The 25605-nt window shown below is 44.6% G+C and overlaps 1 protein-coding gene and 1 long non-coding RNA gene across 3 annotated transcripts in view; one reads left to right on the top strand and one right to left on the bottom strand.

The window, feature by feature from the left end:
- LOC129701831 (uncharacterized) overlaps positions 1-17985 on the bottom strand; it is a 58027-nt gene extending 40042 nt beyond the window's left edge. Inside the window, exon 1 of the long non-coding RNA XR_008724274.1 lies at positions 17636-17985. This is a non-coding gene — a long non-coding RNA (uncharacterized LOC129701831). The remainder of the gene's footprint in view (positions 1-17635) is intronic.
- The window catches only part of LOC129701830 (uncharacterized), a 91901-nt gene extending 66962 nt beyond the window's left edge, over positions 1-24939 (top strand). Inside the window, exons 15-18 of one of the 2 annotated variants that reach the window (XM_055643300.1) lie at positions 7217-7423; positions 14214-14263; positions 18423-18529; positions 24740-24939. In XM_055643300.1, coding sequence (XP_055499275.1) covers positions 7217-7423; positions 14214-14263; positions 18423-18529; positions 24740-24810 — 435 coding nt within the window. In that variant the 3' untranslated portion in view covers positions 24811-24939. Of the gene's footprint in view, positions 1-7216; positions 7424-14213; positions 14264-18422; positions 18530-24739 lie in introns of those variants that run through there. The other variant, XR_008724273.1, reaches the window with a different exon arrangement.
- The last annotated feature ends 666 nt before the right edge of the window (positions 24940-25605 follow it).

Below are 25605 nucleotides of genomic sequence, written 5' to 3'. Positions count from 1 at the left end.
AAATCATAGCTGAGCCTTCAATGAAAAACATCAAATTTGAAACATCTTGAACTATTAAATTCCAGTGGTTATTTTGCTCAACAGATATTATAGAAAATGAAACTTGAAATTATTTAGTGAATAGTTCAATTTTGCTTCTCGTTTATGAGTCTGGAATCTGTAAAAAGTAGCCTTGCAATTATTGGATTACCTCAGAAAAAAACCCCAGCGAGTTCACTAATTCCTTCAGGAAAGGAAATCTGCCGTCCTTTTCCTGTCTGGCCTCGTGGCGACCTTTGTCTCCTTTAATTAGAGTAGGTTCCCCATACAGAGTTCCACCTCTCAGAGCGGTGTCAAAATGTTGTTACCAGATGTCAATTTACACATTTTATTTTAAACAGCTGCATTTTCATGTATTCTGGCCCCGAAACGTTAACTCGGGCAAGAGGGCCGCTCCCTCGATAGTTTGATTTATATTCAAGTGTAACAAGGTACAGTGAAAAGCTTGCTATCCAGTCAGCGGAAAGACTATTATTACAATGGATACAGGATAAAGGGTATAATGTTTAATGCCAGATAAAGTCCAGTAAAGTCCAATTAAAGATAGATTGAGATGAGCACAGTTTAGAGTATGAAATGCTGCTGTTGGCGTAGAGGTTTAAAATAGTGGAGCGACTGTAATGAATGATTGCTGATCCACTTCAGACTTTAGATCGCAGAGAGGCAGCACGGAAATAGGCCCTTCGGTCCATGCCGACTAGCGATCACCCTGTACACTAGCACTATCCTGCACACTAGGGAAAGTTTACGATTTTTACCAAATCTAATTAACCTACAAACTCATATGTTTTTGGAGTGTGGGAGAAACATAGAAAATAGGTGCAGAAGGAGGCCATTCGGCCCTTCGAGCCACACCGCCATTTATTGTGATCATGGCTGATCGTCCCCTATCAATAACCCGTGCCTGCCTTCTCCCCATATCCCTTGACTCCACTAGCCCCTAGAGCTTTATCTAACTCTCTCTTAAATCCATCCAGTGATTTGGCCTCCACTGCCCTCTGTGGCAGGGAATTCCATAAATTCACAACTCTCTGGGAGAAAAGTTTTTTCTCACCTCAGGCTTAAATGACCTCCCCTTTATTCTAAAACTGTGGCCCCTGGTTCTGGACTCGCCCAACGTTGGGAACATTTTTCCTGCATCTAGCTTGTCCAGTCCTTTTATAATTTTATATGTTTCTATAAGATCCCCCCCTCATCCTTCTAAACTCCAGTGAATACAAGCCCAGCCTTTTCAATCTATCCTCATATGACAGTCTCGCCATCCCAGGGATCAATCTTGTGAACCTACGCTGCACTGCCTCAATCACAAGGATGTCCTTCCTCAAATTAGGAGACCAAAACTGTACACAATACTCCAGATGTGGTCTCACCAGAGCCCTATACAACTGCAGAAGAACCTCTCTATTCCTATACTGAAATCTTCTTGTTATAAAACGGGATTGTTAGGAATCGGGAGGAAACGGGAGCACCCGGAGAAAACCCATGTGGTCACGGGGAGAATGTACGAACTCCGTACTGACAGCACCCGTAGTCAGGATCGAACCCTGGTCTCGGGCTCTGTAAGGCAGCCTCTCTACCGCTGCACCACCGTGCCAACTTGTGCCACCACAGTGAGCAGAGAGTCACCAGACTTGGGTGCCATCAGATGGACATTGGTCTTCACTATTTAGTTACTTGTGTGAGTGCATGAAAACATTGTAGAAATTGCTTTTAGAGGTAAAGTTTTGATCTTCACACTTTAAAATGATTTCCTAGTTGCTATAATTTACTGTTTCTTTAGAATATTTGCAATTATGTTTTTTTTAGTTGTGGCATCTCCTTGATTCATGTAGAACTTACTGAAGTTACCAATGAAATTTCCACCAGCTTCACATGTCCAATGGATTAGCTTTGTTGCATGTTTTTGCACACTAATAGGAAAGTTAGAAAACGATTCATGATGGAATTTTTTGTTCTTAATAATTCTACCAATAAAATGGCGGTGTGGAAGGGGTTAAGGTGATTTTCTATTCACTCCGAAAGTAATCAGAGGAGCTGTCAGTCAGCTAGTCTAAGAAGTGTCCTGACCCAAAACGTCACCTGTTCATATCCTCCAGAGATGCTGCCAGGCCCGCTGACTTACTAACCTCCAGAGATGCTGCCTTGCCCGTTGAGTTACATCAGCACTTTGAGTTCCAATCAAGATTGCAGCATCTAATGTGAAGGAAGGAATTGCAGATGTTGGTTTAAACCGAAGATAGACACAAAATGCTGGAGTAACTCAGCGGGACAGGCAGCATCTCTAGAGAGAAGGAATGGGTGACGTTTCGGGTCGAGACCCTTCTTCAGCCCAGCTTATTGTCTTGATGTGGTAATTGGGGCATTTCAATGCCTTCGAAACATTACCAAATCTCTGGCAAATCAGTTAATGTAACCAAGGCAGCAACCTGTCCTTGTATTGCCTACTGTCCAGCAGGTCTCTCTGGAAGGACTTAGAAACTTTTTGTGTGTCAATGGCAGGAAGGAGATATTTTCAAACCCAATTCTTAAATGCCCTGGATAATCCAGAATGAATGTTTCTTGGGGGTACCTCTCATTGGTCTTTTATTAAGATAATAAGAAACTGGGGCAAATAGGCCCAAAAAACCTCGTAGGACTTCTTGGGCAGCATCGATGTGTTGGGCCGAGGGCCTGTTTCCACGTGGTATGACTCAATGAGTATAAAACAAAGCACCCATTCAATACTGCAAAATAGCTGACATCCAGTTTCTGGGAATATACAGTGGCTTGCAAAAGTATTCATACCCCTTGAACTTTTCCACATTTTGTCACGCTACAACCACAAACGTAAATGTATTTTATTGGGATTTTATGTGATAGACCAACACAAAGTGGCGCATAATTGTTCAAAGCTTGGGATATTTTTTTATAACTTAACCCTGCTTTAAACTTCTCTACAACTTTATCCCTGACCTGTCTGTGGTGTTCCTTGGGCTTCATGATGCTGTTTGTTCACTAATGTTCTCTAACAAATCTCAGAGGCCTTCACAGAACAGCTGTATTTATACTGAGATTAGATTACACACAAGTGGACTCTATTTACCAATTAGGTGACTTCTGAAGGCAATTGGTTGCACTGGATTTTTTTAGGGGTATCAGAGTAAAGGGGGCTGAATACTTTTGCACGCCACACTTTTCAGTTTTTTATTTGTAAAAAAATTTGAAAACCATGTATCATTTTCCTTCCCCTTCACAATTATGCACCACTTTGTGTTGGTCTATCACATAAAATCCCAATAAAATACACTTACGTTTGTGGTTGTAGCGTGACAAAATGTGGAAAAGTTCAAAGGGTATGAATACTTTTGCAAGCCACTGTATTTCCTTGGTTCCTTAAGCAAATGGCAATCTATTATCTCAGTCTTCAATTATGCTCAGGGATTGAGCATTGAAAGGCTGCTGTGGAGAATCTCAAAGATCCGGAACACTGAGTGGAAAAAAAAATCATCTTAAATCTAACTAACAAACTCCTCCTGGCCAAAAATTAAGGACCACAGTGGTGCAACAGTACAGTTGCTGCCTTACAGCACCAGAGAACAAAGGTTCGATCCTGACTACGGGTGCTGTCTGTACGGAGTTTGTACGTTCACCCTGTGACCTGCATGGGTTTTGCCCGGGTGCTCTGGTTTCCTCCCACCCTCCAAAGACGTACAGGTTTGTAGGTTAATTGGCTTGGTGTAATTGTAAATTGTACCTTGTGTGTGTGTTGTGTGGGGATCGCTGGTCACCGTGTACACGTTGGGCCTGTTTCCGCGCTGTATCTAACCTAGTGAGGTTATTCACATCCAACAGAGTGTATATGTCATGCGACATCAACTGCAACCCTAAAATTGTAACCTTATGCCCCTGTCCCACTTAGGAAACCTGAACGAAACCTCTGGAGACTTTGCGCCCCACCCAAGGTTTCCGTGCGGTTCCCGGAGGTTCCCGGAGGTTTTTGTCAGTCTCTCTACCTGCTTCCACTACCTGCAACCTCCGGCAACCACCTGGAACCGCACGGAAACCTTGGGTGGGGCGCAAAGCCTCCAGAGGTTTCCGTTCAGGTTTCCTAAGTGACACAGGGGCATAAGTTAACATCACAGCATGAAAAATTAATTTTCATCGTCAAGCAATTTGTGTTGTGGGATGGGTAAAATTCCATCAGGTGTTTCCTAACAACTACTCACGCATGCACACACACACACACACACACACACACACCCACTCTCGGGAAATGTTTATTATCTTCAGGGACAAACAGGTTACAGAAGATAACAATTATCACCATGGGCCATAGCATTAAATATGTCTCATACAAAATAATCGTGGGCTGAAGCATTAAAACGTTTCCAGATGCTGATAATCAAAAACAAAAGTAGAAAGAAATGCAGGAAGAGCTCAACAGGTCAGAGAGCATCCACACAAAGTCTATCTCTCAGGTCAATAACTCTTTATCATTATTATGTTTGATTGGTCATCTTGACCAAGACACAAAGCAGCTTGATTCAAAAAGACACCACAATCATAATCCCGGAATGAATGTGAAGAGAGTGAAAGGGATTTATACATCAATGAGTCCAACTTGAAATAGAGTTGCATTGAATTCTCCTTGAAATTTCATCGATTTATTACAAGTATAATATGGTGCAACATAACTCTGGAAATTAACCGTTTCAGACCTGGGTGAGGGCTGTGGAAAGATATGAAGTAGATATATTATTTTTCTTTTCTGCTCTGTTTTTTTACCTTCCCCTTTTTTTTCTATTTCTTTTTTTTTGCTCTTCGTTTCTGGTCTTCTCTTTTTTTCTACATCGTTATGGGCTCTTTATCTCTACCTATCCACAAACTACTAATTGCTAACTTCTGGGGCTAACATCACTACTTTCCTAATATGCCCCTGTCCCGCTTAGGAAACCCGAACGGAAACCTCTGGAGACTTTGCGCCCCGTCCAAGGTTTCCGAGCGGTTCCCGGAGGTTTTTGTCAGACTCCCTACCTGCTTCCACTACCTGCAACCTCCGGCAACCACCTGCAACCTCCGGGAAACGCACGGAAACCTTGGGTGGGGCGCAAAGTCTCCAGAGGTTTCCGTTCAGGTTTCCTAAGTGGGACAGGGGCATATTAGGAAAGTAGTGATGTTAGCCCCAGAAGTTAGCAATTAGTAGTTTGCGGATAGGTAGAGACAAAGAGCCCATAACGATATAGAAAAAAAGAGAAGACCAGAAAGGAAGAGCAAAAAAAAAAAGAAATAGAAAAAAAAGGGGAAGGTATTAATCTCTTCTTTTTTATTCTTTTCTTGCGTCTATTATTTTTCTATTGTTAAATTTAAAACAAGAAGTTGTACACGAAATGTATTATGCTATAAGCCATGGTTTATAAGTGTACATTGCTTCTAATAAAAATATTTTTTTTTTAAATAAAAATGATTATCCTTGAAAGTTAAGGCTGCATTGCTTCAGGTTTATAGCGAATAGTGGCCATTTAGGCTTTGAGGGAATTGGCTTGGTTTTATATGAGAGACACAAGGAACGGCAGATGCTGGAAACCTGAGCAAATCGCAAAGTGCTGGAGGAACTCAGAGGGTCAGGCGGCATCCGTGGAGGGAACGGACCGGTGACTTTTCGGGTTGCGATCCTGGACTGGAAAGGTGACTTTCGGATTAGGACCCTTGTTCGGACTCTAAAGAAGAGTCCCGATCCAAAACGTCGCTTTTCTCTTCTCTCCACAGATGCTGCCTGACCCGCTGGGTTCCTCCAGCACCTTATGGTTTTATGTTAGCTTTCTTGAGTCACGGAATGTCAAAGTCAATGCGATGAACTTCAATAGAAGCTAAAAAGTCATCTGTGTTCAAATGTGATTCTCCAAGGGGCAGCACGGCGGCGCAGCGATAGAGTTGCTGCCTTACAGCACGAGTGAGCAGGGTTCGATTCTGACTACAGGTGTTTGTATATTCTCCCTGTGACCGTGTGGGATTTCTCTGGGTGCTCTGGTTTCCCCCCACACTACAAAGACATACAGGCTTGTAGGTTAATTGGCTTTTGTAATTTGCAAATTGTCCCTACTATGTACAGTATGTTAATGCCAGTGTATGGGGTGATCGCTGGTCGGCATGCGCACATTTTCTTTTAGTTAAATTTAGAGATAATGCAATCAACTCGACGTGCACAAACAGAAGATCAAACAGAACAAGTTGTCCTACAACTTTAGGCTGTGCACGCCACACCACATTGTTCCCGATGTTGGGGAAGTCCAGGACAAGGGGTCACAGCTTAAGGATTCAATTTAATTCAATTCAATTCAATTTTAATTGTCATTGTCAGTGTACAGTACAGAGACAACGAAATGCATTTAGCATCTCCCTTGAAGAGCGACATAGCAAACGATTTGAATAAAAAATAAATAATAAGTGTCCGGGGGGGGGGGGGTGATTGGCAGTCACCGAGGTACGTTGTTTAGTAGAGTGACAGCCGCCGGAAAGAAGCTGTTCCTCGACCTGCTGGTTCGGCAACGGAGAGACCTGTAGCGCCTCCCGGATGGTAGGGGGTAAACAGTCCAAAGGATAAGGGGGAAAAATCCTTTAAAACCGAGATGAGAAGAACTTTTTTCACACAGAGAGTGGTGAATCTCTGGAACTCTCTGCCACAGAGGGTAGTTGAGGTCAGTTCATTGGCTATATTTAAGAGGGAGTTAGATGTGGCCCTTGTGGCTAAGGGGATCAGGGGGTATGGAGAGAAGGCAGGTACGGGATACTGAGTTGGATGATCAGCCATGATCATATTGAATGGCGGTGCAGGCTCGAAGGGCCGAATGGCCTACTCCTGCACCTAATTTCTATGTTTTTAAGAAGCGATCCCCGCACATTAACACTATCCTACACATACTGGGGATAATTTATCATTTTACCAAGCCAATTAATCTACAAACCTGTACATCTTTGGAGTGTGGGAGGAAACCGGAGCACCCAGAGAAAACCTACGCAGGTCACGGGGAGAACGTACGAACTCCACCCAGTCAGCACGCGTAGTCAGGATCGAACCCGGGTCTCTGGTGCTGTAAGGTAGCAAAGTCTACCACTGCGCCACCTTGAACCTTACTATTTAAATCTGTGATATTGGTCCATGCCCCCACAACAGCTTTAACTAACAATTGATTTATTTCAGAATCAGATGGTAATTTTGCTCCGGAGGATAGATGAGAACTGGTACGAAGGAAAGGCCCCTGGGACAGATCGGAAGGGGATATTTCCTGTTACATATGTTGAAGTGATTGGAAAACCACCAGGCGATCACATGTGCCACCGAGATCACACGCCAACACCTGCAAGTCATTTGGATACAGAGGTGGCTTCACAGAGGTCTTTACATCAGGTAAGATGGCACAAGGGATATCTGTTTTAGATGCTAGCTGAAATGCATGAGTCTGGAGAGTGGTGGGTGACTGAGGAGTGGGGTAAGTAGGGGGGGGGGGGGGGGGGGGTACAAGGAGTATAAAATAGCCACAGCATAAATCTGCACAGGAACAGGCCCTTTGGCCACAATGTCCATGCTGATCATGAATCCAATTGAAACAAATCTCCTCTGCCTGCATGAGATCCACATCCCTCCTTTCCCTGCATTTCCATGTAAATAGAAAAACAATAGAAACAAAACTAAAATAGAAAATAGGTGCAGGAGGAGGCCATTTGGGCCTTCGAGCCAGCACCGCCATTCATTGTGAACATGGCTGATCATCCACAATCAGTAACCCGTGCCTGCCTTCTCCCCATATCCCTTGATTTCCTCATATGACACTCCCGCCATCCCGGGGATTAACCTCGTGAATCTATGCTGCACTGCCTCAATGAGAAAGGATGTCCTTCCTCAAATTAGGAGACCAAAACTGCTCACAATACTCCAGATGTGGTCTCACCAGGGCCCTGGACAACTGCAGAAGGGCCTCTATACTCAAATCCTCTCGTTATGAAGACCAACATGCCATTAGCTTTCTTCACTGCCTGCTGTATCTATCTCTCTCCTGACAGCTTTATTTTACACATCTCCTTATCTGTCAACCTTTCATCTGCATTTCACTTAGCCTTTGCCACTTACTTCATCCATTTGCAAATCAAAACTCACTTGTATCCACCTATCACTCGCCATCTTTGTCCTCCCCCCCAACTCCCCTTTTCAGCTTTCCATCCCCTGATCCTATCAGTCTGAAGAAGGGTTTTAATCCAAAACGTTGTCAGTCCATCCAACTGAGCCATCCTATCACCAACTAGAGAGAGGTCCTAATTTACCATCTACCTCATTGGAGACCCTCGGACTATCTCTCATCGGAATTTGCTGGACTTTATATTGGACTAAATGTGATACCCTTTACCCTGTATATGTACACTGTGGATAGATGCACACAGTGTAATCATGTATAGTTTTTGATTGTCATCATGTTTGATCGTAATCATCTATAGTCTTTCCGCTGACTGGATGGCATGCAACAAAAAGCAGGATATTTGCAACACAGTCCAGCAGTTATTTTACAGAGTGTTCAAGAAGGAACTGCAGATGCTGGAAAATCGAAGGTACACAAAAATGCTGGAGAAACCCAGCGGGTGCAGCAGCATCTATGGAGCGAAGGAAATAGGTGACGTTTCGGGCCGAAACCCTTCGTCAGACTGATAGGGGGTGGGGGGGGGAGAAGGAAGGAAAAAGGGAGGAGGAGGAGCCCGAAGGCGGGGGAATGGGAGGAGACAGCTCGAGGGTTAAGGAAGGGGAGGAGACAGCAAGGGCTAGCAAAATTGGGAGAATTCAATGTTCATGCCTGCCGGACACAGGCTACCCAGGCGGAATATGAGGTGCTGTTCCTCCAATTTCCGGTGTTGCTCACTCTGGCAATGGAGGAGACCCAGGACAGAGAGGTCGGACTGGGAATGGGAGGGGGAGTTGAAGTGCTGAGCCACCAGGAGTTCAGGTAGGTTCATGCGGACTGAGCGGAGGTGTTCGGCGAAACGATCGCCCAGCCTCCGCTTAGTCTCACCGATGTAAATCAGCTGGCATCTAGAGCAGCAGATGCAGTAGATGAGGTTGGAGGAGATACAGGTGAACATTTGTCGCACCTGGAACGACTGCTTGGGTCCTTGAATGGAGTAGAGGGGGGAGGTAAAGGGACAGGTGTTGCATTTCTTGCGGTTGCAACGGAAAGTGCCTGGGGAGGGGGTGGTACGGGAGGGAAGGGAAGAATTGACAAGGGAGTTGTGGAGGGAGCGTTCTTTGCGGAAGGCGGACATAGGGGGAGATGGGAAGATGTGGCGAGTGATGGGGGTCACGTTGGAGGTGGCGGAAATGGCGGAGGATTATTTGTTGTATTTGCCGGCTGTTGGGGTGAAAGGTGAGGACTACGGGGACTCTGCCCTTGTTGTGAGTGCGGGGATGGGGAGAGAGAGCAGTGTTGCGGGGTGTATGGATGAGACCCTGGTGCGAGCCTCATCAATGGTGGAGGAGGGGAATCCCCGTTCCCTGAAGAACGAGGACATTTCCGATGCCCTGGTGTAGAACGTCTCATCCTGGGAGTAGATGCGGCGTAGGCGGAGGAATTTGGAGTAGGGGATGGAGTCCTTACAGGGGGCAGGGTGGGAAGACGTGTAGTCCAGATAGCCATGTGAGTCAGTGGGTTTGTAGTGTATGTCAGTCAGAAGTCTATCCCCTGCGATGGAGATGGTGAGGTCAAGGAATGGTAGGGAAGTGTCGGAAATGGTCCAGGTGTATTGGAGTGCCGGATGGAAGTTGGTGGTGAAATGGATGAAGTCAGTCAGTTGTGGGTGGGTGCAGGAGGTGGCCCCAAAACAGTCGTCAATGTAACGGAGGTAGAGGTCGGGGATGGGGCCCTGGTACGTATTGAACAAGGATTGTTTGACGTACCCGACAAAGAGGCAGGCGTAGCTGGGGGCCCATGCGTGTGCCCATAGCTACGCCTTGTGTTTGGAGGAAATTATAGAGATCAGTGATGGTCTGAAGAAGGGTCTTGCCCCGAAACGTCTTCCATTCCTTCTCTCCAGAGATGTTGCCTGTCCCACTGTTACTTCAGCATTTTGTGTCTATCTTCGATGGTCTATACAGAACAGTATTGAGGAAATAAAGAACCTCATCGGAGTACCTCGGGCTACCTTTAATCGGACTTAACTGGACTTCACCTTGCACAAAACATGATTCCCTTTATCCTGTATCTGTACACTGTGGACAGCTTGATTGTAATCACATATATTATGTCCACTGACTGGATAGCTTGCAACAAAAACAAGCCTTATTCCCCCAGGCTTGTTCTGGTCCCATCAACTCTGTGGGAAAGCTTTTACAGGTGTAACCAATTCCCACTGTATTGCTAACATATTATCTCCACAAGGATCAGCCAAGTAAAGAGAATAGCAGAGGGGAACAATTTGTCCTGAAACTGTTAAACATTCTGCGAATCCTATAACCAGAAGATGTAAGTTGAAAGAACTCATGGTTAGCCACAAGAATTCTGTCCGTCTAATATTTTAAGTTCAGTTTAGTTTAGTCTGGTGTAGTTTAGTTTCGAGATACAGCGCGAAAACAGGCCCTTGGGCCCACCGTGTCCGCGTCGACCAGCGATCCACGCACATTAACACCAACCTACACACTCTAGGGACAATTTACACTTATACCAAGCCAATGAACCTACAAACCTGTACATCTTTGGAGTGTGGGAGGAAAGCGAAGATCTTGGAGAAAACCCAAGCAGGTCACGGGGAGAACGTGCAAACTCCGTACAGACAGCACCCGCCATCGGGATCGATCCCAGGCCTCTGCCGCTGCAAGCACTGTAAGGCAGCAACTCTACCGCTGCACCTACAGCACAGAGTCTTTGCAAATTTGCCCACCCACACTGACAAGAATCAGAGCAAAGCAATGGTATTTTAAACAATTTCACTGTTCTAATTTTGACACCATGGTTGTGAATGATTCATTGATTGAGTGTGAAGATTTAAAATCGATGGTAGACACAAACAGCTGGAGTAACTCAGCGGATCAGACAGCATCTCTGGAGAAAAGGAATGGGTGACTTTTTGGGTCAAGACCTTTCTTCAGACTGAGAGTCAGGGTTATCTATTCCTTTTCTCCAGATATGCTGTTTGTTCCCGTAAGTTGCTCCAGCTTTTTGTGTCTATCTTCGGTCTAAACCAGCATCCTTTGTACAGATTTAAGATTGGTGTTTGCTCTTTCTAACTCCATATTGAGGCCAGCCTTGGTGTTGACTGTGGATCAAACTGAAAGTAAACACATTTAATAAAGAGAGCTTGTGCCAACAATTGGTTGTGTGCTAAAGTGCACAGCGACTGTATTTCAAGTCGTGCTTGTATCCGGTTTATGACTGCCCATCTGCGAACAGTGGTATGAATATTGAAGGAAATAGAAATAGTGTTTGCTGAACACAACCGCTCAGTCTGCCTAAACCTATCTGTTCTCCCAGTTGCTCAACACTTTAACTCCCCCTCCCATTCCCACACTGACCTATCTGTCCCGGGCCTCCTCCATTGTCAAAGTGAGGCACAGCGCAAATTGGAGGAACGACAGTTTAAGAATAAGGAGTAAGCCATTTAGAACGGAGACGAGGAAACACGTTTTCTCACAAAGAGTGGTGAGTCTGTGGAATTCTCTGCCTCAGAGGGCGGTGGAGGGCGGTTCTCTGGATGCTTTCAAGAGAGAGCTAGATAGGGCTCTTAAAAATAGCGGAGTCAGGGGATATGGGGAGAAGGCAGGAACGAGGTACTGATTGGGGATGATCAGCCATGATCACACTGAATGGCGGTGCTGGCTCGAAGGGCCGAATGGCCTACTCCCGCACCTATTGTCTATTGACACCTCATATTTTGCTTGGGCAGCTTACACCCCAGCGGTATGAATATTGACTTCTCTAACTTCAAATAACCCTTCTTTTTCCTCTTTCTCCATCCCTCCCCCATCCTAGTTCTCAGTCTGAAGAAGGGTCTCGGCCCGAAACGTCACCCATTCCTTCTCTCCAGAGATGCTGCCTGTCCCACTGAGTTACTCCAGCATTTTGTGTCCATCTGTGAATATGAATATTCAGGCTGGATGTGTGCACACATTTCCAACAAACATGAGCTGCCCTTGTTATGGAAAAAGGTGTAGCTGATTTATTATTCCAATCCATTGCTTCACCTCCAGCTATTTTCATCTGGATATTATTGCCCTGGAAACTTTGATTTGCACAGAGAGAGATTTTGCTCGCCCTGCACTGCAGTTGGTTGCCTTGCTAATATTTTACATGGAGCCAACATTTTAATTAGGCGCAGTGGTACAGTTGCTGCCTCACAGCGCCAGAGACCCAGGTGCTGGATTGAAGGGCCGAATGGCCTACTCCTGCACCTATTGTCTATTGTCTATTTACTGTCGTCATGTTAGCAGAGGCTATAGACATTCATAGACATCAACTGGCATGCCACAGTGAAGTTATTTGTCGTGAATACCATACACATGGTATGCAAAGAGTCACCACATATGGAGTGCATAGTTACAAAGTACATTAGGTTCCTTTACGCACTTGAATACCAACAAAGAATGTGACAGATAGGTATCGATGTGATTGCCATTTTAAATGTTAAATTACACAATAACTCCGTGGAATGTTTTTCCTTTACATGAGAATTAATATTTGCATCTGTTGAATGTACAGATGGCGGCTCTTTCCTATTTTCAATCATAACTCATTGAACCACGACAGGCAAAGAGACTCCACCATTTGGTTTCTCCTGAGACTTGATGCGAGCACAGAAAGAGTTTCAACATGTTGAAAATGGTTAAAGGGTTTGCTGAAACGCAAATGAATTACGGGACATTTGACCTTCACTGTCACTTTGTAGCGTCATTCATTTTGGCAAAGAATTTGAAATATTTGTTAGACTTGAAGTCCAGGTTTAGGAGCAGCTTCTTCCCCAGTTTAGTTTCGTTTAGTTTAGTTTAGTTTAGTTTATTTATTCATGTGTGTATATATTTAGATTACGGTATATGGACACACTGATCTGTTTTGTAGTAAATGCCTACTATGTTCTGTGTGCTGAAGCAAAGCAAGAATTTCATTGTCCTATCAGGGACACATGACAATAAACTCACTTAAACTTGTTTTTGTTTTGCTAAGTTTAGTTTATTGTCACAAAAACCGAGGTACAGCGAAAAGCATTTGTTGCGTGCTAACCAGTCAGCGGAAAGACAATACATGATTACATTCAAGCCGTCCACAGTGTACAGATACATGATAAAGGGAATAACATTTAGTGCAAGGTTTAGTCCCGTAAAGTCCAATTAAAGATAGACCGAGGGACTCCGATGAGGGAGATAGTCGTTCGGGACCGCTCGCTAGTTGGTGAGAGGACAGTTCAGCTGGGATGAAACGGTCCAGGAATCTGGAGGTGCGCATTTTCACATTCCGGTGCCTCTTGCCTGATGGGAGAAGGGAGAAGGGAGAAGAGGGAGTGACTGGGGTGAGATTCATCCAGGATTATGCTGCTGGCCTTGTCGAGAATAAAACCATTTTGGGACGTATGGCTTTAAAACACTCTTGAATCTTGACTCGTTAAATCATCGGTCTTACACTCTGGTGATTCTGCAAACATTGAGACCTCTTGATATGTATGCGGATTCCTGCAACGTTCCTTACAACTGCAGACATTGAGTCATATTTTTTCAAAATGGACCAGTAAATCATAGGAGCATTCTGCTTTTCTTTCGATAAATCAAAATTACACCTCGACTGCCAGCTCATTTTATTCTGCTGTAACCTTTTCTTTTCTTTACATTAGACTTTATGTGTGGAAACTGACCCTTCAGCCCACCAGGCCCATCTCGACCAGTGGTCACTCCGTACACTAGCACTATCCTACACACTAGGGACAATTTACAATTTACTGAAGCCATTTAACCCACAAACCTGCACGTCTTTGGAGTGTGGGAGTAAACCTGAGCACCCAAAGGGGACCCACGTGGTCACAGGGAGAACGTACAAACACCATACAAACAGCACCCATAGTCAGGATCGAACTCGGGTCTCTGGTGTTGTAAGGCAGCAACTCTATCACTGCGCCACCGTGCCGCCCAAGGTTCCGTTGTCTCCAAAGTTTTAAAGGATGCCCTTTCTCTCCTGTAGCTTCATCAAAGAAACGTGAATTATGACAACGCTCAGCTTGGTGAAGAAATGTAAGTATTTAATTTAATCGAGTTTTAAAAATACACTGCTTCAAATGCACTGAAAAATCGCTCAAGAATACCTAACTAACTACCTCAGCATTAATTAAAACAATACTGTTTAGACACAATATCTAATTTGTTCCATGCTTCAGATAGTTTTGTATAAGAGACAAAGAAATCTAAAAAAAAAGTAATCTTATATCATGCATAAACCACTGACAATGATTATAAGAAGCAGACACAAGGAACTGCAGATGCTGGAATCTTGAGTAGAACACAAAATGCTGGAGTAGCTCAGCAGGTCAGGCAGCATAGACACAAAATGCTGGATTAACTCAGTGGGATAGGCAGCATCATCTCTGGAGGACGTAGATAGGGGACATTTCAGGTTAGGGCACAGGGGTCAAGGGTCGGAGTGTCCCTATTCCTGTTCTCCACCGATGCAGCCTCTCTGAAGAAGGTTCTTGACCCGAAACATCACCCATTCTTTCTCTGAGTCTGAAGAAGAGTCTCGACCCAAAATGTCACCCAGTCCATCTCTCCAGAGATGCAACCGGGCTGCTGAGTTACTCCAACACAGGGTCGTGGAGGAAGGCCGCATTAAGTTAGCTGTGATCTAATAAAGCCGCATCCAAGAAACTTCAATTAGATACACTTCAAAATGGACATTATTTTGTTAAAATAGCCCTCATGACTTACTAATGTTTTAATTCTGGCCGTCAGTCGGAGAGGATTATTTTATTGAATCTTCTTTTACACTTTGGTATTTGAAATACGTTCATTTTAAGATTAAAATAAAAATAATAAAAGATGAACAAAAACATATTAATAATAATAAAAAGATTTGTTCTACAAAATTTGGATTCATTCAAAAGGCCGCACTTAATGGCTGAGAAGGCCGCAGGTTCCCCACCCCTGCTCCAGTACTTTGTTTAGTTTTGCTTAGTGTTAGTGTGGAGATACAACTTACAATTTTATCGAATTAACCTACAAATTTGTACGTGTTTGGAGTATGGGAGGAAACCGGAGCACCCAGAAACAACCCAATGCAGGCCATGGGGGGAACGTACAAACTCAGTACAGACAGGATCTAAACCAGATCTCTGGCGCTTTAAGGCAGCAACTCTACCGCTGCAACACCGTGCCGCCCACTCTGTCTCGCTACTACATATATTTACCAAGGACGTTAATCAAGATGATCGTTTTATTTTGTTTCATCCAATTTTGCTCAATAGAATCTGTTTACATTTGGAAAACTCTCTTGAAAGGGTTAGTCAAAAAGAGTACTGAGTTATCACTTGTGGATATACAAGCAGAAGACCAAAGAGCGTCAGCGTTGCCTGTAATGTTTAATTCAGATTTATCCAATGTCTAGTCATTTAACATTGCCATACCATGCTCCCAAATGGCAAGAATCAGCATTATCTGTCTCTACAATTCTTTTTAAGAATGTACACCATCAACATGAGGAAATGTTTGAAAGCCTTTGATTTACTCTAGTTTAGTTTGGAGATACAGCGCATAAACAGGCAGTTTGGCACACCGAGTCTGCACTGACCAGTTACTCCAGCACATTAAAGGGCCTGTCCCACTTGGTGATGTTTTTCGGCGCCTGTCGGGGTCATATTAGTGTCGCCACAAGATATCAAAGGGACAAACATTTCAAAATCCAGCGGCGACAAAAAAAATGTCGCGACACTTGAAAAAACACCGCGCGTCAATACGTCATCACCGTGAACTGATCCGTCAGTCAATGATGCCGGCAGTCGCTGAAAAAAATCGCCAAGTGGGACAGGCCTGTAACACTACCCGTCACACATTAGGGACAATTGACATTTATACCAAGCCAATCACCCTACAAACCTGTACGTCTTTGGACAGAGAAATAAGCCAATACATCATCATCATACTCGTAAGGTCATAAGGAACAGGAGTGGAATTAGGCCATTCGGTCCATCAAGTCTATTCCGTCATTCAATCACGGCTCATCTAAGTCACGCTCCTAACCCTATTCTCCTGCCTTCTCCCCATAACCCGGGACCCCCGTGCTGCTTGCCTTTTTAAGTATTTTCTGCTATTATATTTCACCTTTGATGTCAGCTTGTTGCTGTAACAAAAGTAACAAAACTAATTTATTCATCGCATCTCCTGCAAGAATTAGATAATTGTGATATTGGCTGAGGGTTTAAAGATAAAGCACCGTAAACCTTTATATCTACCTGAGATGGCAAACATGTTTTATTTTTGTTTAGAACACAAAGTGCTGGAGTTAAGCCCCCGTCCCACTTTCCCGAGTTATTCACGAATTCTCCCGAGTTTCCCCCTTGATTCAAACTCGGAGAATGTCTGTAGCGATTCCGTAGGAGTCCGTAGATATTTCGTAGCGGCTCGTAATGCCAGCCGTAGGTACTCGGGGCATCAGGTAAGCCGGGACGTTTTTTTCAGCATGTTGAAAAATGTCTACGAGTTAAATAAATAGCTCCGAGTACCTACGGTTGGCATCTCCGAGTTTGAATCGAGGAGAATTTGTGATTAACTCGGGAAAGTGGGACGGGGCTTAAGTCAGCAGGTCAGGCAGCATTTCTGGTAGACATGGATAGGCCCACATGCAGAATAATTCCAACATTTAGTGTTTTAAACAAAAAAAAGCCTGTGTGCCTTCTTAAGTCCGAAGAAGGGTCCCGACCCATAGCGCCACCTGTCCATGTTCTCCAGGGGTGCTGCCTGACCTGCTGAGTTACTCCAGCACTTTGGGTCATTTTTTTGCAAACCAGCATCTGCAGGGTCTCAACCTGGAAACGTCACCCATTCCTTCTACGACAGACACAAAATCCTGGAGTAACTCATCGGGACAGGCAGCGTCTCTGGAGGGAAGGAATGGGTGACGTTTCAGGGTCGAGACCCTTCTTCAGACTTTCCTACACATGATAGAGGTCTTTAAAATGATGAGAGGGACAGACAGAGTTGATGTGGACAAGCTTTTCCCTTTGAGAATAATGAAGATTCAAACAAGAGGACATGACTTCAGAAGTTTAGGGGTAACATGAGGGGGAACTTCTTTACTCAGAGAGTGGTGGCGGTGTGGAATGAGCTTCCAGTGGAAGTGGTGGAGGCCAGGTTCATTGGTATCATTTAAAAATAAATTGGATAGGCATATGGATGAGAAGGGAATGGAGGGTTATGGTATGAGTGCAGGCAGGTGGGACTAAGGGAAAATAATTGTTCGACACGGACTTGTAGGGCCGAGATGGCCTGCTTCCGTGCTGTAATTGTTATATGGTTATATGTTATTCCTTCTATCCAGAAATGCTGCCTGTCCGGCTGAGTTACTCCAACTTTTTGTGTCTATCTGCAGTTTGTTGTTTCAACACTTCAACATACCTGAACTTGAAGGTTTCAACTTCTCTGCTACCTGCCGTTTAAATGCTCCCAATCTCCACTGGTGACCCTGGCCTGCCTTCGACGGCCAAGGCCCAAGGCTCTGTAATTCACTCATTAATCCTTTCTTTCCTCCTCAAAGGCAATCGGAAGCTATTGCTCTGAACAGCCTTCTGACCGTCAGTCATGTGGAGCTTGGTGTAAAGTTGTTTCTGATAGTACTCCTGTGAAATGTCCCTGAGTGCTTCGCTGTGTTGAAGATGCTTTATAATAACAAGCTGTTATTGTTGTAACAATCATTCTACTGAGAAACATGATATGTGTTCAACCACAAACATTCCCCCCCTGCGGTAACTCAAATACTGATACTTAGAAGAATGGAAGGTCCAATTATACTCTGCCATGTGCCTCCAAGATTGCTGTAGCTTAGTTTAGTCCAGTTTAGAGATACATGGGCGGAAACAGGCCCTTCAGCCCACCGAGTCCGTGCCGACCAGCTATCTCCTTACACTAATGCTCATCTACACACTAGAGACAATTTACAATTATACAAAGCCAATTAACCTACAAACCTGACATCTTTGGAGTGTGGGAGGAAACCGGAGATCCCAGGGAAACCCCACGCGGGTCACGGGGAGAACGTGCAAACTCCGTACAGACAGCATCGGTAGTCAGGATCGAACTCGGGTGTGAGGCAAGGAGGGGCTCTAACCGCTGCGCCACTGTGCCGCTCCAATATATCTTGAATCGAATGCAAATAATATGTGATAAAACTCCCACTATTTTACAGATACTTGGCTTTATATTCATTTGTCCCTAAGAAGCTCGATGAGCTTGAGCTCAGACAAGGAGACCACGTTAAAGTTATTAAAAAATGCGATGATGGATGGTACTTGGGTAAGTCACAAGCACATTCTAATTGTGGCAGATTCTGTAGAGTCCCGTGAAATAAAATGCATAAGAACCATCTCACTGTAGTACGAGTTAGAAGATGCAAAGCAAGTGTTAACTGTATCACATAATGCAATTGATATTTCATAGTTGCCTCAGACTGAACCTGCAAACTGATGATAAATTCCAAGGGAAATAGAGGCGGTGAAGGGTCTAAATGTCAGCTGCCAAGCATTACACATTCTGAAATGGTTCCTATGGATTTGAGGCTAACAAATGAGACCCCACTGTTTATGAAAGGAGAGAGAGAGATAGACAGAGAGAGAGAGACAGAGAGAGAGAGATAGAGACAGAGACAGACAGGAGAGAGATAGAGAAAGGCAGAGACCGACAGAGAGAAAGAGACAGAGAGAGAGAGAGGGAGACAGAGAGAGACAGAGAGAGAGAAAAGACAGGGACAGAGGTACAGACAGGGAGACAGAGAGAGAGAGAGAGACAGAGAGAGAAACAGAGACAGAGAGCAGGCAGAGACAGAGAAGCAAGAACTAACTTAATATTAGTCCTGGAGAGTGGAGAGAGGACAGAAATTAATGGAAGCTAGTGGAAGCAATGTTACATCAAGATTTGCAAATACTAATATGAGCAGAATTAATATGGATTTATAAAGGAGAATTGATGTTTCATTGAACTATTTGGTTTATTGAGTATGTGGCATAGTGGTGTTTAAGAGGCTTTCAGCCAGAGACATGGATATGCAGGAGGGATATGGATCACATGCAAACAGTCTGTACTGTCCTTCGGCCCACCAAGTCCGCACTGCTCATTGATCACTGGTTCTATCCGACACACTAGGGACAATTAACAGAAGCCAATTAACTTACAAACCTGCACATCTTTGGGATGTGGGAGGAAATCAGAGCACCCGGAGAAAACCCACGAGAAAACAGGGAGAACGTGCAAACACCTTATAGACAACGGCCTTTAGTCAGGATCGAACCAGGGTTTCTGGTCCTGTGAGGGAGCAACTCTACCGCTGCGCCACTGTGCTGATTGAGTATGTTAGGTATTCAGAAGAATGAGAAGATGCTTCATTATGTCCAAAATTCTTAGAGGGCTCAATACGATGGATGTGGAGAGGGTGTTTCCCCAGCTACTGAGTCCAGAGCAAAAGATAACAGTCTCAGAGCCAATTAAGCCGTAAACAAGGGAACATTTCTTTAACTCAGCGGGACAGGCAGCATCTCTGGAGAGGAGGAATGGGTGACTTTTCGGGTCGAGACCCTTCTTCAGAAATGCCACCTATTCCCTCTCTCCGGAGATGCTGCCTGTTCCCGCTGAGTTACTCCAGCATTTTGTGTCTACTTTCGATTTAAACCAGCACATGCAGTTCCTCCCTGAACATTTCTTTAAGTTTGACATAAAATGCTGGAGTTACTCAGGTTGGCAGCATCTGTGGAGAGAAAGAATGGGTGACGTTTCAGGTCGAGACCGTTCTTCAGACTTTCTTTAACTTTGGGAATGATGAAACTTTGAAATCATCTATCCTGAAGGCAGTAGTTGATTGCATTCGTAACTGGGATTGATAGATATCTGATATCAAGGGAATTGGGGAATGAGGGGGAGAGGGACGAGAGGGCAGGAAAAGGGCCAAGGGTTCAGCTAGGGTTTTGCTAAATGGCAGAGTAGGCTCATGGGGCCTGTATCTGTTCCTGCTATAGATTTCCCCGTGCTCGTGTCTCATCCAGCTGGAATTTTATGACATCTTAAGTGCAGGAAAGGAAAACAAATTTTCACCGCTATGTGAGCTGGATTCCAGGAAGGGTCATGCGGAAGGCAACGTGGAGAGAGTAAAGTGCAAGGCCCCTCTCGGTGGAATGTGCTCGCATGATCCAACTCTGAAACCTAATTAGTGGATGTGGTTTGCAACAGAGCTGCTTCATTGCGGCTGCTCTTCAACAAAAAGGTTTTGTGTCTTCAACAGACAACACAACTCCACTGGCCATTGTTCAGCCCACTAGCTCAGCTGATCACACTGTGATTCTTGATAGCTGTCTCTATTGTCTACAATAGCATCTGTTGCAATGTCATCTGCAAGTTCAAGTTCAAGTTTATTGTCATGTGTCCCTGATAGGACAATGAAATTCTTGCTTTGCTTCAGCACACAGAGCATAATAGGCATTGACTACAAAACACATGAATAAATAAACTGATAAAGTTCAAAATGACAGATAATGGGTTATTAATGTTTTGTCCTAGCCAGGTTTAATAGCCTGATGGCTGTGGGGAAGTAGCTATTCCTGAACCTGGTCGTTGCAGTCTTCAGGCTCCTGTACTTTCTACCTGAAGGTAGCAGGGAGATGAGTGTGTGGGCAGGATGGTGTGGGTCTTTGATGATACTGCCAGCCTTTTTGAGGCAGCGACTTCGATAAATCCCCTCGATGGAAGGAAGGTCAGAGCCAATGATGGACTGGGCAGTGTTTACTACTTTTTGTAGTCTCTTCTTCTCCGGGGCGCTCAAGTTGCCGAACCAAGCCACGATGCAAGCCGACTAATCATGTGTAGGAAGGAACTGCAGATGCTGGTTTACGCCGAAGATAGACACAAACTGCTGGAGTAACTCTGCGGCAGTATCTCCGGAGAGAAGGAATGGGTGACGTTTTCGTCAGATCTAATCGCGCCTTGTACATTCTCATCCGAATGATTGGTATAGATGACAGATACTAGTGGACCCAGCACCCAGCAAAAGGCACACGACTTGGGTCCAGTCCAGACAGGACTCTCGTCTGCAAAATAACCTTCCACCACCAGCCTATGCTTCCCACCATCAATTCAATTCTGTATCCAGTTAAGATAGACACAAAATGCTGGAGTCACTCAGCTGGTCAGATGGAACAGGCAGCATCTCTGAAGAAGGGTCTCAACTTGAAACATCACACCCATTCCTTCTCTCCAGAGATGCTGCCTGTCCCGCTGAGTTACTCCAGCATTTTATATCTATCTTCAGTGTAAACCAGCATCTGCAGTTCACTCCTACACACTCTGTATCCAGTTAGTTAGCTCTCCCTGGATCCCATGCAATGTAACCTTTTGGAGCAGGGGGACCATGTAGAACCTAATCAAAGACCTCGCCGAAGCTCATGTAGACTAGATCTCAGTCAAATTTGTCAGACATGACATTCCATGCACAAAACCATGCTGGCTATCCCTAATCAATCATATCACATCATATCCATAACAGGAAGACCCAATTCTAAGATGCTAAAATGAGTTGGCGTCATTCTTGCTTCTCATAACTTTGTTTTGGCTGCAGTTGAAGTATTGCATGCAGTTCTGGTCACCCCATTATAGGAAGGATGTGACGGTTTTGCGGAAGAGGTTTTCCAGAATGCTGCTTGGATTAGAGGGTACACACAAAACGCTAGAGTAACTCAGCGGGTCAGGCAGCATCTCTGGAGAAAAGGAAAAGGCAATGTTTTGGGTCGAGACCCTTCATCAGACTGAGGGTCGGGGAGAGGGAAACAAGGGAGAGGGATTCGAGGCTACGGGGAGAGGTTGGACAAATTTGGACTGTTTTCGCTGGTACGTTGGAGGTTGAGAAGAAATTGATAGAAGCATGTAAAATGATAAGAGGCATAGACAGGATAGATAGTCAGAATCTTGTAGACAAGCCCATACGTCTTTGGAGTGTGGGAGGAAACCGGAGCACCCGGAGAAAACTCATGCGGTTACAGAGACAACGCACAAGCTCTATGCAGACAGCACCCGTAGTCAGGATCGAACCCGGATCTCTGCCGCTGTGAGGCAGCAACTCTACAGCTGCGCCACCGTGCCGCTTGGCTATTATCTTAGCGAAATGAAAGTTTAAGCATTTAAGAAATGTTAGTTTAAGCATTTTTTCACGGGGGCTCTAACATCAATTCACCACGTCCAGCCTGAAGAAGGGTCTAATTCCGAAACGTCACCTATTCCTTCTCTCCAGAGATGCTGCCCGTCCCACTGAGTTACTCCAGCATTTTGTGTCTACCTCCGATTTAAACCAGCACCTGCAGTTCTTTCCTGAACATTTCTTAAAGTTAGACATAGTTAACCAGCGTCTGTAGTTCCTTCCCACACACAATTCACTCCAGATGTGGTGTCTCTTTATCACTTATCATTGATGCCATGTGAGGCCTGACATCTTATAGCAATTGCGCTGATCTTTGGGGAACAGACTGAGTGGGGGTGTTGCTGGATAAGAATTATTGATGCTTTTCTGATGAAAGGTATTCCCCAGCAGCTGAGAGTGTGGGTCAGGCCAGTAAAACAAGTGAAGATGTCAAGTGTGAGAAGCTAGAAAGATATGTCTTTAACACACCCAGTAACACTGAAAGAATGAGTGTTTTAACTGGGTAGGTGGGACTATTTTTGTCTGAAGTCTGCAGAAGGGTCTCGACCCCGAAACATCGCCTATTCCTTTTCTCCGGAGATGCTGTCTGATCCAATGATTCACTCCAGCTTTTTGTGTCTCTCTTAGGACAATTTGAGTTTGAGAAACCATCCAAAATTGATATTATTCTTACAAAAAAATTGAAGGATTCCTGCTTAGTTATGCTTTAGATATGTTCTAGCTAATTTAATGCTGGAGCATAGAATGCGAATTGTGGGAACACCCAGAGCTCAGGAGCGATTTATCGTCTGATTATTAATTTTCAACATTTTTATAGCACGTTGTCAGTGCTAAGTGAAATGGATGAATGAGCAGCTTTGTAAAGTTGTGCAAAGTTTGTGAGTTCTAAATGGCCACTTACGTGTTAAGTACTTGAAAATTATTTGTCACAGAGGCATCAAATTCATGGAGTATGTGACACTTATGAGTCACTTTCCGTTCAGAGTACATGAATAATTTTAGTTTAGTTCAGAGATACAGCGCGGAAACAGGCCCTTCGGCCCACCGAGTCAGCGCCGACCAGCGATCCCCGCACATTAACACTATCCTACACACACACACGAGGGACACTTTACATTCCTACCAAGCCAATTAACCAATAAACCTGCAGGTTTTTGGAGTGTGGGAGGAAGCCACGCGGTCACGGGGAGAACGTACAAACTCCTTGGGGCAATCTGCGTCCTGTGTTAACTGAACAACTCAAGGCATGAAATATTTACAAGGACGTTGCCAGGACACGAGGGTCAGAGCTACAGGGAGAGGTTGAGCAGGCTGGGACTCTATTCCTTGGCGCGCAGGAGGATGGGGGGGGGATCCTATAGAGGTGTATAAAATCCATGAGAAAAATAGATCAGGAGGACACAGAGTCTCTTGCACAAAATAGGGGAATCGAGAACCAGAGGACATAAGTTTAAGGTGATGGGGAAAAAGATTTAATAGGAATCTGAGGGGTAAAGTTTTTACACAAAGGATAGAAACATAGAGACATAGAAACATAGAAAATAGGTGCAGGAGTAGGCCATTCGGCCCTTCGAGCCTGCACCGCCATTCAATATGATCATGGCTGATCATCCAACTCAGTATCCTGTACCTGCCTTCTCTCCATACCCCCCTGATCCCTTTGGCCACAAGGGCCACATCTAACTCCCTCTTAGCTAATGAACTGGCCTCAACTACATCTGTGGCAGAGAATTCCAGAGATTCACCACTCTCTGTGTGAAAAATGTTTTTCTCATCTCAGTCCTAAAAGATTTCCCCCTTATCCTTAAACTGTGACCCCTTGTTCTGGACTTCCCCCAACATCGGGAACAATCTTCCTGCATCTAGCCTGTCCAACTCCTTAAGAATTTTGTAAGTTTCTAAAAGATCCCCCCTCAATCTTCTAAATTCTAGCGAGTACAAGCCGAGTCTACCCAGTCTTTCTTCATATGAAAGTCCTGACAGCCCAGGAATCAGTCTGGAGAACCTTCTCTGTACTCCCTCTATGGCAAGAATGCCTTTCCTCAGATTAGGAGACCAAAACTGTACACAATACTCCAGGTGTGGTCTCACCTGGACGGTGGGTGTATGGAATGAGCTGCCAGAAGTGGTTGGTTAGGCAGGGACTATTGCAACGTTTAAGAAAGACTTAGACAGGTACATGGATAGGACAAGTTTGGAGGGATGTGGGCCAAACGCAGGCAGGTGGGACTACTGTAGATGGGACTTGTTAGACAGTGTGGGCAAGTTGGGTTGAAGGGCCTGTTTTTCACTCTGTATGACTATTCATTACAGTTGTATTTCATTTGCAGGTACATCTATAAGAACCAAGAAGTTTGGCACCTTCCCAGGAAATTATGTGCGGAAATTTGAATTGGTTTAATAACCATTAACCAAGTTACGGACTATATTAGGAAATGCTTTAAAATGGACAGGAAATGGAAAGAACGTCCAATCTGTAATGACGATCAAAATGTCAATGGTCAAATTAAATTGACTGGAATTTCCTAAATTATTCTCGAGTAAGTATTTTACTGCTCTATCAAAACTGGTGAACATTGTAGAGTGGCACTGTGGCGCAGGGGTAGAGTTGCTGCCTTACAGCACCGGAGACCCGGGTTCAATCCTCACTACGGGTGCTGTCTGCACAGAGTTTGTACCTTCTCCCCGTGATCTGTGTGGGTTTCCCCCTGGAGCTCTGGTTTCCTCCCACACTCCGACAACGTACAGGTTTGTAGGTTAATTGGCTTGGTATAAATGTTTCAAAACATTGTTCCTAGTGTGTGTTGGATGGTGTTAATGTGCGGGGATCGCTGGTCAGTGCGGACTCAGTGGGCCGAAGGGCCTGTTTCTGCCCTGTATCTCTAAACTAAACTTAAATTGGTTTTAGTTGAGTGTAAAAGACATTGAAACAGGTACATGGAGGTTTAGAGGGACATGGGCCAAATAGAGACAGATGGGGCTAACACAGTTAGGCTAACACAGTGGGGTACCTTGGTCGGCACAGGCAGTCTGGGCCGAAGGGCCAGTTTTTATGCTGTATGGCCCTATGACCAAACCATTACCATGTATGGTAATCTATGGTCAATTATACTATTCCCATATTACATCTGTCAAAATTTAACACTCACTTCAACCACAGACAAAGACACTTATTGTGTAAGAAGGAACTGCAGAT

This window comes from Leucoraja erinacea, chromosome 11 (genome assembly GCF_028641065.1).
Source record: "Leucoraja erinacea ecotype New England chromosome 11, Leri_hhj_1, whole genome shotgun sequence".
NCBI lineage: Eukaryota > Metazoa > Chordata > Chondrichthyes > Rajiformes > Rajidae > Leucoraja > Leucoraja erinaceus.
This window is presented reverse-complemented; position numbering and strand designations above follow the sequence as displayed.